General features: G+C 34.7%; 1 protein-coding gene across 3 annotated transcripts; it reads right to left on the bottom strand.

The window, feature by feature from the left end:
- Positions 1 to 1,512: 1,512 nt before the first annotated feature.
- ANKRA2 (ankyrin repeat family A member 2) lies at positions 1,513 to 13,041 on the bottom strand. 3 transcript variants are annotated; one of them, XM_069492185.1, is made up of 9 exons: positions 12,566 to 13,041; positions 9,961 to 10,353; positions 9,144 to 9,302; positions 6,585 to 6,650; positions 4,382 to 4,479; positions 3,742 to 3,867; positions 3,367 to 3,433; positions 2,765 to 2,845; positions 1,513 to 2,178 (listed from the first exon to the last, which is right to left on the bottom strand). In XM_069492185.1, the coding sequence occupies exons 2-9, from the start codon at positions 10,247 to 10,249 to the stop codon at positions 2,123 to 2,125; spliced, it is 942 nt and encodes a 313-aa protein (XP_069348286.1). In that variant the 5' UTR covers positions 10,250 to 10,353; positions 12,566 to 13,041; the 3' UTR covers positions 1,513 to 2,122. The 3 variants fall into 3 exon arrangements, with proteins under 3 accessions (XP_069348286.1, XP_069348288.1, XP_069348287.1); XM_069492186.1 differs by having other exon boundaries at positions 2,127 to 2,170; positions 12,566 to 13,017; XM_069492187.1 differs by lacking the exon at positions 12,566 to 13,041 and having other exon boundaries at positions 2,015 to 2,178; positions 9,948 to 10,090.
- Between the last annotated feature and the right edge of the window lie 140 nt (positions 13,042 to 13,181).

Raw genomic sequence — 13,181 nt, forward strand, 5'->3', positions numbered from 1 at the left:
TAAATACTTAGCTTTGTGAATGCTCTTGGAATTAGTTTTGATGTCATACTGGTTTCCTCACTAATTGTGTGAAGAAAATCTTTGATAGGTGTTTGTTTTATATTTACACGAGAATAATGGTTTTTAACCTTTCGGAAGTTATTCTTTATCAATGTATTTCTCACTGTGCTGGTAATGAGTCCCAATACTAGGCAGTGAGTGTCTTGATGGCAAGACCATGTCTGGTTTTGCTTAGTATTCTATCCATGCACCAAGCACAGTGTCTGGCATATAAATTGAACAAATACTTGTGTAATCAATAAACACTACCTAAAACGTATCTTATTTTTAAAAGAGGAACTTTATATAACTGGCCCTTAATGTCACTCTTGTTCTTTTAATTAACTTTTATGATTGTCTATTTCTTCAGGGATTTTTCTAGGGTTATGAGGGACACTGAGGCTAAAAGATGGTAGCATTGGGAAGGGGAATGTTTTTCAAAATATTCTCTGAGATTTGTTGATTGTCAACCTTAAGAGTCTGACTAGGGATGAAGTGGTTATTCTAGATTCAGTCCTAGCATAGGTTGTTTGGATGCTCTTCACTGGGGAAAGCACTTGCAAGCAATACTTGGAGTGACATGCCCAAATGGATCATTGGATTTTGTTACCATTCGATATAAACAAGAACTAACACTTCATGGATAAGTACCATTAATTTAAAAAAAGGAACCAAATGGAAGGGTAAATGGTTTTAGGTGTTACAAATTCACCAATAGTGCTAGAAAATAATTTTAAAGTCTATGTCTTGTAATGGGTGAGACACTAGTACTATTTTCACATAGTATTTAGATTGCATTTGGAGTAAACATCTATTGTTTTTCTTTCACCCCCTAATTTTCTTTCAGATGGCCTTTGCCTTCCACATTCCACATGATCTGGGGGCAATGGTGGACAATGTTCATCAGTCACCCCCTCCTCCCTCCAACTGTGTATAGCAGAACATTTACATGCCATGCTAAACAGATTTCTGCCTCCTGGGAATTTAAATCCTGAGCAGAAAGATAAACAAGCGGCTTAAAGCTAAACATTATAATAGCAGTTTCCAAAATGACTGACCATGATTTCCTGACTGAGATCCCTAGTCTACTTTCATTCTTTGGGACTGTCTGCTTCTTCAGTTTTCCTTCCATTCTGTATCTTTCCATTAATTCGCTTTTGCTTAAATTAGCCAGACCAAGTTTATGTGGCTGACAACCAAAGTATCATAACTGACAAAACACCTACTTTTCAGATGAAGTGAGTTAAGTCAGGTCCTATAACTCAATGGTCAAATGAATGTTTTAGCCCATGGCTCTCTCTTCTAGACTTCAGTGAAACACCAGTTTATAGTGCTCCTCTAGTGGCAATGAAGAGCATCTTACTTGCACTGAAAAATTGACTTCTCTTTCACAGAGGACTTTTCCCACTGAAAAACTTATTTATAAGAGAAAAATATTCTAAATATACTTCTAGAAAGGACAATCAATAAGTCTTTGTTGATTGACTTGCATTCAATTTATTTTAATTATGTATATTATTTGGTCTAATGAAGTGTCATGGCAGGACAGAAGGGTTAAATTAAAAATCGTAAAGAAATCTCTAATAATCTTACATAATTGAAAAACTAGCATGCAAACTGACAGAAAAAGTACTTTATTTATAATATCATTTTGTAAACAATCACACTGTGCACTTTTTAATTCAACAATAACAAAAATTTTTTTCTAGGAATTTATATCAAACCCTATATAAAGTCAATGAGTTAATAATACAAGAGTGAAGATGAATAGGGTAGAATAAGCTCTGAAAATGTCAAATTACAGCACTTGATACAAAGACAGATAACTATCTGTACCATAAAAATTTACATGCATGAAACATTAATTTATAATTTTAAATATACAGTAAAACACATTTATAAAAAAAGTATTAACATTAAATCTATTATAAACCAGTGAATTACTCAGAGAAATATTTATTAAAACTTACTAAAAATCAGTAAATATTGCAACTGAGGTAAAAATTTATAAGTAAACAAAACTATCATTTATAAGGACCAAAAGGTAAACGAAAGGGCAGATAACATTTTCTGATGACTATGTCTACTCCTTGATATTCTGAAGCAGCTTCAACAAATGTGACTCAATAACCTGTTGAACTAGAACAGATAGGTAATCAATATCATAGCATATTGATTATAAAATTTTTAAAAAACGATCAAATTCAACTTAACATCCCCAATTCTTTCCTAAAATAAAGTTATTTCTAATAACTTTATTATTGCCTCATAGTCTGAAGGAGATAATACAAGAGAACACTTTAAAAACTTAAAACTTAGTCTGTCACTGCCTTAGTAATTGCCCAAATTACTGGACTTTCTGTGTCTTGCTTTCTATATTTGAGACTGAAGGAGAGTTCAGAGTACAAGGTTGTTCTAAGGTTGTTCTATAAAAAGTTTGCTATCAAAATATTAAGTCTTATAAATAGGTTTGCTATCAAAATATTAAATAAATCTTATATATAGGGGTGCATGTATCCTCCAGTAACTAATTATTTGAGTTGGTGAAAAGTATAATATCAAAATCATTTCTAGACTTTGTAGGATCTGTTGACTTTTCCCATTGTTCAAAGTATATGTCAGAAGTTAGGATAACATATTTTATGACTACAAGTGATGAAAATGGCTTGGACCACTGGCTTATACTATTTACAGAGATGAAACCCAGGAGTTCTAAAATACTCACCACTTCTGTAGCCCAGGGCTACAGCTAAATCCATAGAGTTATATCCAGAGTCAGTTTCAATTGTTGGGTCAGCTCCATTTTCTATACCAAAATAGAAAAATCTACATAAATCAAATGAAAATGTGGTTCTCTTTGTCTATTATTGGCTCATGTGCTAGAGAGATTTTCAGCAAATTTGGAGAACATTTTCAGGACGGTCTGACAAAGTACAGAGTATACAGGGTACACAGAATTTACTTTGGTGGACTGGAGGGAAGACACTTCAAACAGGCATCCTCTAGAACAGCTGAAACTCATAAACAACTAAAGACAAAGCTTGAGCATAAAGACATTGCAGACAAAGAAAACAACAGTGGATTCAAATGTGACCCCCAAATGAAAGCAACAAACGCAAAAGGTCCAAGTGCAGGCATGGAGTGTGATGGAGCTGCTTCTCACGTGGCCAACTCCATGGTGGCAGGTGCTCCAGGAGTGAACAGCAGCAAGATTAATGTATTTAACAACAATTAATGCTTCTGAGTAAATACCAGGGGAGACCAGGTTGAAAAAATAAAAGTCCTCACATGGCATTTTCTAAGTAATTTTCATTTTTATCTGCTTACCTAAGAGCATCTTTACACATTTCACATGATTTCCATGTACAGCGTAAAGCAAAGGTGTTCCTCCATTCTGCAAAAGGAAAATGTAATTCAGAGTTTTTCAGGGTGAGCAAGATTCAAATAATTTAATGCTGCTGTGAGAAGCTTTGCTAAGAATTAGACATGTAACAGTTTAAGGAAATTTTAGTATTTTGTGACAAATACTTCAATCAGAACTACTAATTGAGTTTATGACATTAACTTTTTCTTGTAGGTATTTAGTTTGTCAATTAATTATTCTTCTAGATTTATTTTATAATAAAATTTATTATGTCTCCCCAAACCAAATAAATTCTAGAATTTGTTACAGTAATTTAAAATTCAGTATCACAGACTCACCCAATCATATTCATTTACATCAACTCCACAGTCAAGCAGCATTTTGACAATATCTGTATAGCCTTTACTGCAGGCCAATGACAGTGCACTTTCTCGACCTTTCCCTAAAAGCTGGGGATCAGCACCCTGGAGTGGGAAGTGGAGATAAAAGACTTTTTGATTAATTTAAATAAGAACATTTTCATTTCTGTCAATAATAATTACAGTTCAACACTAAGTCAGGTAATGTTCTAGGGTTAATAAAGAAATAATGGAAGCTTTGATTCATGGATGCTCCTGTTATCAAGATTGTCTGGATGCCTGCCTTCCTTCCTCGTCTGTTGATCTTAATCCTAACTATCCTTTCAGTCTGGAATCAAGTCACAGCTCCTCCATGAAGCCTTCTCCTACAGAGCTGACAGTACTCTCGTTCTCCTTGCACTTAGAGGGGGCTGGGCATTAAATTATTTCTCGCTGTTTCATGTACGATTGGTCTGGCCTTTCCAATTAGATTGAAGTTCCACAAGAATATGAAAAGCATTAAATTTTTTTTGTATCCTCTACCATTATATCTAGCTGATTGGAGATACAAAAACTTTACTGAAGACTTAACTGAACTTAAGTAACTGTACATATACATTTTCTGAGGCATTTTCCTTACATTCTGAAGTAGAAACTCTACCACAGCTATTTGCCCGTGTGCTGCAGCCCACATCAGAGGAGTAAATCCTTCTTCATCCGTGTGATTGATAACATTTTCTATTTAAAAGAAAAGCAATTTTTGTGATCTAATTTAACAACCACATATTAATATCACTCTGAAAATACTGGCATTCCAAAGAGTTGATTATATTACTCAATAAAGTTCACTTTGCGTGGACTTTTGTTCACTGAAGTTCTATTACGTGTTGTAATTGCAGTTTGAATGTATTAAAATGTGCCTCAATGTACATAGCTGAGTTCATATAGCATATCATTTAAAGTATGAACTACCAAACATGACAAAATGCACAAGGCAGTCAACAGAATATTGGTCTCAGAATCAGGAGACCAGAGTTTGAATCTCGGCTGTGTCACTTTTTAGCAATGTGACCCTGGGCAAGTCACTTAATTTCTTCAATGCACAGAATAATACCTTGCTTAGCTCAATATGTAGTTCGAAGGATCACAATAAAAATGAACTTATATGCTAGCCCTTAGCATTATATAAATATGTATTATTATAAAAACTCTTTTTTTTCATTCTTATTTCAGCATATTGTCAGGGTACAAAAGTTTAGGTTGCCCTTGGTCCCCCGTCCCCCGCCCCCAGTCAGAGCTTCAAACGTGTCCATCCCCTAGACAGTGCACATTGCACTCATACATATAAAACTCTTAACATCTTATTAAAGCTATCTTCCTATAGCTAACATCGCTGCCTGTGAATTTCTCTCATTTTTGTGTTTCTCTAATACAATATAATGTGAATGAAGAGTAAATAATATGAAATACAGTACCATGCAGGTCCACCATTTTATTCTCTAGATTTAGTCTACTAGTTATAAAGTCTGTAGCCTTTCCCCTAAATTTATTTAGATTGAGAATGAAACCTCCAAATATTTATAAACAAACAGAAACAGTGTTTAAGTAAGTTTTTCTTGTAAGAGAATGACATGTTTAAGAAAAACAAAACTCTTTGATCATGCCTCCTGTATTCAATAAACAAAGTTGGGACAACTGGCTAACTTTCTAAAAAATGAAAATAAAAGTAAAGCTCAATCTTTACCTCATTATACCAAAACATATTCTATATGAGTCAAAGATTGAAATATAAAAGGGAAACCACGTAAGTTCTAGATAAGGAATGGGAGAATTTATTTATAATCTTGGAATGGGAAATCCTTTCTAAGCAGAAGTCACAAAGAAAAAAATAAATTCACCACTTAAAAATGTTAAGCCTTTGTTTGAGAACATCATAAAGGAAGTCAAAAGAAAAATGACAAGCTGGGGAAAACTATACACAACATAAACAACAAAGAGCTAATTTCCTTAATTTCAATGGAGTTCATATACTAATGTATAGCAGGCAGTTCACACAAGAAGAAATTCAAATAGATCCTAATTTTAGAAATATAAGTGAAACCACTATGAGATACCATTTTTCACCTATCAGTTTAGCAAAAATTAGAGTCTGATAGTATCCTGTGTCAGTGAGGATATGAGGAAACAGAAACTCTAGCTCTGGTGTAAAGACAAATATCTGGCAGTATATATCAAAATAAAAATGCATATACCCTTTGACTCAGCAAATCTACTTGTGGGAATTTATCCTATGGATATACATTAAAACAATGCCAACAAGACTATTAGTCAATAGCAACAAACTGGAATCAACTACCACCACCAGGACAGTTAAAGAATAAAAAACATAGTATATATACATGAAATACAATGCAAAATTATGGAACTATAAAAAGAATAAAATAGATCTTTATGTGCTTATATGGAAAGATCTCCAAAATATTAAGTGAAAAAAGGTGTAATATAGTATGTATAATATTTTCCCTCTTATGTAAGTAACAAGAACATACATATTCCTACACATGACCCAAAATATAAATCTAAATGTTTTCTGGAAAAATTTTCTAAAAATATAAGAAACTTATAATGTTTTCTTTTGGGGAAAAGACTAGGGTGATAAAGGAACTTTTATACTTTATATTACTTTTTTGGTTGTTATCCATTGGGTTACCTGCCTGGTAAGATTATGCAACTATTTGTTTTTATCTTTATACTTTCCTACGTTAAAATAAAACAAAACAATAACAAATCTAATAAATCCTGTTGAATTTGTTTTAAATATATATTTAAAAATAGGCTATTACCTTGTTCAATACGAGTAGCCAAATAGAGCATCTCTCCTTGAGCAGCCAATTGGTGAACAGACAAAGCTGAAACAATACCAGAAAATGCTTCATCTATATCTATAGGGTGCACTTTTATCATCCCATGTTTGTGCCAGTTTTCTTTTCCAAAACAAAAACATCATTTTATTGCTTTAAAAAACTTAAAGTATTTCCTAACATTACAAGTACCCATTCTGTATCTGAGAATTGACCCTTAGGCGTTTATTTAAGGTAATACCAATATCTGCAAATTGTCATTATCGATGACATTTATTCTGAAGAAATGGTTTAGATACTTAACTTTTCAAATGCTATCTCTGTATGCAAATTTATGAGGAAGCCAGGTCTAAAGGACACAAAGACACTCCTTGACTTTTTACTGACTCCATTGAATTCCTAAATATTTTTTTTTCAAGACTCCATGGGTTTTTCTTAACATTAGGAAGAGTGAAGTCAGAAGTGGAAAACTGGCCTTAAGAGTAAATTCTTTTTTTTTTTTTTTTTTTTTTTTTTTTTTTGAGACAGAGTCTCACTCTGTTGCCCAGGCTAGAGTGAGTGCCGTGGCGTCAGCCTAGCTCACAGCAACCTCAAACTCCTGGGCTCAAGCGATCCTCCTGTCTCAGCCTCCCGAGTAGCTGGGACTACAGGCATGCGCCACCATGCCCGGCTAATTTTTTCTATATATATTTTTAGCTGTCCATATAATTTCTTTCTATTTTTAGTAGAGATGGGGTCTCGCTCTTGCTCAGGCTGGTCTCGAACTCCTGAGCTCAAACGATCCGCCCACCTCGGCCTCCCAGAGTGCTAGGATTACAGGCGTGAGCCACCGCGCCCGGCCCAAGAGTAAATTCTTGAGTATGGGTGTAGGTGTGGCTAATTAGCTGTGTGATCTTGGATAATCAATTAAACATTTTTATCTGTAACGTGAGGGATATGAACCAGATGATCTCTAGGTATTTATTTTCAGCTCAAAAATTGTATAGTTGGACTATTTTAAGACAATCACTTTATTTTAAAACAACACCAAATAGGTATTGTTCTATGAGAGTTCTCCTTAAATATAAGAAGCACCTGATCATTGAGTTCAGTGATATAATTGGATGGCCTTAATACAGAAAGGAAAGCAATTGGGAGACATTTGCAAATTTTTCTAAGTAAACCAAAAATGACCAATAGGTGGGTTGAGAGTCCTAGAGGAAGACTTTTCTTGGCTCAATTGCTAGAGTATGTGACTTAGAAATCAGGAGGAATTTAGTGTTTCCAAGGTAAAGATAGAAATTTCATCATGCTTTAGAATATAGATGCATTTACATTATATTCTCAGTTACTAACATAAATACAGGTCCTAACTAGTTTTCTCTCATTAACATACTCATAGTGTATGGAATATTTTCTAGTTTAAATAGAAAAACTTCAATTCGTTTTATTTCCTCTAGAATGATTCTACATTTTAAAAAATTGTGCCTACTCGGGAAGCTGAGGTGGGAGGATGGTTTAATCCCAGGAGTCCAGCCTGGGCAACATAGTGAGACCCATCTCAAAAAAAAAAAGTTGATTCAAAGTTTTAAAAAATGTGGTTTCATATTCATGTTATATTCACATTCAAAATTATAGCACAAATCACTCAGCTTTAACCACAACATCATTTGTTGATCTGTGATCTAGTTTATAAGTAAGTGAAGCCTTGCACTCTAAGAACATGAAAATACTGATACATTAACTTCAGGGCTCAGAACAATTCACTGATTTTACAGTAAAGCTATAAAGGTTTTAGTCATTAATATTTCAATCTGTATTTGCTCTCAACAGAGAAACACATGAAATATTTAAAAATGAAATAATACATAAAAAAGTTTTATTACTAAAACTATTAGGATATAACTTAAGCCTTCAAAAAGGAAATATGCATTTAACTTCATTTTTAATTGCCAAGTAATAACTGTATATATTTATGGAGTACAATGTGATGTTTTATGTTTACATTGTGTAATAATTAAGCTAATTAACAAAAATCTATCACCTCACATACTTACCATTTTTCATGGTGAAAACATTTAAAATCTATTCTTTTAGCAATTTTGAACTATATAGTGCATTATTTATAATAGTCCATTTTGTGCAATAGGTCATTAAAGCTTGTTCCTTCTGCCTGTCTAGCTGAAACTCTGTACCCTTTGATCAGTATCTCCCCTTTCCCCAACGACACCCTTCCCTGACCCCTGGTAACTATCATTCTATTCTCTACTTTTATGAGTTCTACTTTTTCAGATTCCACATATAATTGAGATTATGTGGCATTTGCCTTTCTGTGCCTGGCTTATTTCACGTAGCATAATGTCCTCCAGGTTTATCCATGCTGTTGCAAATGATAAAAATTACTTCTTTTTAAAGGTTGAATAATATTCCATTGTGTATATATACCACATTTTCTTTATCCAGAGAATATGCATTTAATGGAAATAATGTTTTAAAGTCAAACTCTTGAAACTACTATATTAGTAATAAGAATATTTTAATACATCAGTAGCAAATACTTACAATTTGCTAACAGAGGTGTAGTAGAGACCTCATTTCCTCTGTGTTTGTTGGTTAAAGTAGTTGACTGTTTTATGGGTGAGAAATGCTTTGTGGTAGAGGGAGTATAGACATGCCTTACTTGAATTCCCGGAGAAGGAGATGTATGAATATTGCATTCGGCTAAGTAAAAAATAAATTTAAACACATTAAAACAATGTTTTAATGACAAAGCATTTCAGTAAGAGTTCTATGTCAAAGTCTACAAAAGAAATACATGACATATAACAGCTTTAATTCAACTGTTTATCAACTGATATTATTTATCACAAAAAGTATATACTACCCATAGTGAAAGTTCCAGAAAAAAAATGTATTAATCTTGAGCAATTTTATTCTATGAGATTAGTTTTATTATTCAATAGATCATTATAAAAGTAAATCTACAGCATGAAGACAGATTCTACTACATTAAAGCACAGGAAGCTAATACAAATTAAATATCCATGGAACAGGAAATATTAAGGTAGTTCATTTCTAAAAGGCACAAGGAATTTTTTTCCTATGATTTTAAAAGATTTTAAAAGATTCATTAGATAATTTATAAATAAACAATGGTTAGGCAAGAAATTAAAAAAAAATCAACATGTACTTCCTTTAAAATAGACATTATATAATGTGAAATTATTTAATTTTGGTTTCTGTGAGATTCTAGAACATCATATTAAAAAATGGCTTCCAAACTCTTCTCCCAAACTCAAAATCTCATGACCAGGAAAAAAAAAAAAAACCACCCAAATAAACAAAAACAAATGCAGATATTTATACCATAACTTTCAACCTTTAAATAGGACAGATGCCACCTCCAGGTCAGAGTTAACCTGATCTTGAATATTTTTACTATCCTCTTCATTTAATGACTTCACAAATCGAGAACACACATTCATATCAAATCGGTTAGGCAATATGAATTTCATTCCCATGGCAACACCCTGAGCTGATCCTTCTTCTGAATTGGGGTCCAATGGATGTTCTATTTTAATGTCTGGCATGCCAGTTAGACTATAGCTGCTGGGACATTCTTCCACTATCAGCTGGGCTCCAATATCCAGATTTGCTGATGTAGCCATGATTTCAACTGTAGTTTCAATAATTAAAACATTTCTTCATGATTTCTTCTTGGTTTTATGTGAGTGGTTTCCAGTGTATTCTTAGAATCTGGATATTAAAAAATCTGAAAGAAAAAATTAGAAAATTAAAAGTATTATATCACCTTAGGTAAAAATATACAAAATCATCATTTTCAATCAAATATACAAACAATGCTCTTATAAGCACATAATAGAAAGCATACAGTGTTCAGAGGTACAGAAACCTGGGTATGAATCCAAGCTTCACCATTTATTAGCTGTGTGACCTGTATAAGTTACTCAACTTCTCTGAGCCTGTCTCATTTGTAAAATAGGGATACCACCATTTACCTTACAGGACCCTGGTAAAGATCAAATGAAATACTGTACAATAACGTTCTCATCTCCATCGCTTTGTTCCAACAAATTTTAGTTACTGTTTCTCCCCTTTCCCCTACCTGAATATTGCCAAATGGATAAATTATAAAGCTAACAATGAAAATAAACCTTCGCATTAAAACTTTAACCTCTTACCTGAAGTTCATTTTTTTAATATGCTGTTTATAAAAGTGGCTCTCAGTTTGAATTTAAGAAAAAATATAACTCAACTTGCAAAAAACAAAAAAAAACAAAAAAAAAACCAAAAAAAAATAAAAAAAAAAGAAAAGATATAACTCATGTTGTACCCAAGTTTATTGGCATTGTTATCTATAACACCTGTGATTCCTAGACCATGAAAAGGTTTACAAAGCTTTGGCTTTGATGAATTGAAGGTATATTTATCAGTTTTTGTTCAGATCAAGCACTCGTAACTTAATGTAGGTTTTTATGAAAAATAAAATATGTAGATTATGCATTGGCTTTCCAAAATATATAATTGCTCCAGAAATATTATCACTTAAGACAGGAAAAAATTAATAACATCCAGTTCACTTTTTCATGTTAGGGTTTACTGCCTCTTAAAAATTTTGAGAGGGTGCAGGGTGTTTTAAAATTGGAATTAACTGGAATTAAAAGCGAGAAAAGCATTAGGGTCACAGTGGAGCAGGGGTTGGCAAACGATAAATTTAGAGATAACCACTTTTTACAGTTTTAAAACCATTTTCAAAGACGATCCTTATAACAATCTTTTGAGTGGGCATTTCAGGTAGTTATTAACATTATGTCCACTTAAGGAGAAAAAAAAAGCTCATAAATTATAAGGGACTTATCCAGCTCTTCTAACTCCACGACCTTGACCATTTAAAATAAGCAGCAGTATTAAACTAATCCAAAATTTCCACAGGAGAGAGTTAAATAAATGATACGTAGTAAGAAAAAAAAAAAAAGCAACAAGTAACAAAGTTAATACACTTTAGCAAAAGGAAAGAAGGAAACCAGAACACAAACTTGGTTCAGTGATTCAAATGGAGATGGATGTGTAATACAGAAATCCATGGGTCCACAAGGGATTGCACAACATGAACTGTGTTTCCTAAGGGAAGAACTATCTCCCTCATTCTCCTACCCAGGGGTGGCCTACGTGCTACCTCCCAAGCTCTCTCAGTACCCTGTATATGTCTCTATTTTAGCATTTACCACTATCTTGAGAATTTCCATTTAAACTTCTACTAAACTGAAAACTCCTCTAGGATGGGGACCACTTTTATTAATCTTTGCACACAAAGCAGTACTAGGTCCTACCAGGTGCTCCATAATGTTTTCTGATCTGAACTTTAACAATTTTTGATATCATTTTCTATTTCTAACATTTGCTGATTAGATCTGGCTTTCCATTCCCAGCATCGCTTAAAAACTAGCTGTGCAATTCTGGACAAATAAATCATGTAAGTTTTCTGAGAGTTACTCCATCTATAAAATAAAGGTGTTGAAATAGTCATCTCTACTATTCTCGCCACCTCTAAATAGCTGCTATAAATCAGGGTTTACAGATGGAATTACCAGTCTTTGAGGGGAGAACAGCAAATGTGCTTTTGCTGAGGCAGGGGTGTGTGTGGAAACATAATGCTTATCTCAGCACTAGAGAGGAGATGCAAAGTTGACTGGTAAGCCAAAATTTTGAAGAACAGGAGAGGGAGGAAAAAAATATGACCGAAAAGAGGAGACGGTGAGAAAGAGGTAAGGCAATGGATAGCTAGGATCACCTAGATCTGTCAGAGCCCAGGGATGAAGGGAGAGGGGGCCTAACAAGATAAAGTGGGCAACTGTGCTAGTCCCTAGTGGATGCTAATAACAGCAGTCCCCACGGTTTTTCCTGATCCTAGAACTGTCCTGAAAGGGGAGAGGAAGGTGCTATGAAAATGAATGATGCCTCACAGGCGACAGGTGTCCCGGCGTCCCAGGACAGGAGCCCGCTGGATGGCAGACTGGTAGGGAAGGAAGTCCGCTCTGTCGCCACCGGCCAGCTGTACCCGCAAAGTCCCAGGCGGAAACAGTCGCTTAAGCGCGGCGAGCGGATCTCGGGGCCAGAGGCCAGAGGCCCACCGGGTGGGAGTGCAGGGCCTGCCGACCACCTTAGACAGCAGAGAGCGAGTCAGGTTTTTCCATCTGTGGCCACAGACTCGGTGCAAGCCCCGAAGCCCGGGCTTGTTTTGGCCGCGACGTCACTTCCGATTTCTTCTTTCGCTTTCTGGCCAAAAAACGTTCCTCATCAGTGCAGCTGAGAGCACTTCCGGGTTTTCTTTTCTTTTCTTTCTCTCTCTTTTTTTTTTTTTTTTTGCCGCTTTTACGTTTCTTTGTCCATCATGCCGGAGACAGAGTCATTTCAGTTGACGGCGGTGGATCACAGGAGCCAAACCCTAGTCTCTTCCTTCGGCCACGCCACCTCCTCCCGATCGCCCCGTCCATTGACCCGCCTGGCGTCATCCAGGCTGCGCTATTACGTCATCTTCACGCGACGTTCCCTTCACCGTGTGTGCCGGCGGCTGCTTGA

The sequence above is a fragment of the Eulemur rufifrons genome, chromosome 17 (assembly GCF_041146395.1).
Source record: "Eulemur rufifrons isolate Redbay chromosome 17, OSU_ERuf_1, whole genome shotgun sequence".
Taxonomy (NCBI): Eukaryota; Metazoa; Chordata; class Mammalia; order Primates; family Lemuridae; genus Eulemur; species Eulemur rufifrons.

Coding starts and splice junctions, on each gene's coding strand:
- ANKRA2 (XM_069492185.1), bottom strand. CDS start 10,249: ATGGCTACATCAGCAAATCTGGATATTGGAGCCCAGCTGATAGTGGAA. Junction 4,480..6,584: donor GGCTACTCGTATTGAACAAG/GTAATAGCCTAT, acceptor TCTTTTAAATAG/AAAATGTTATCAATCACACG. Junction 2,846..3,366: donor ATGTGTAAAGATGCTCTTAG/GTAAGCAGATAA, acceptor ATTTTGGTATAG/AAAATGGAGCTGACCCAACA.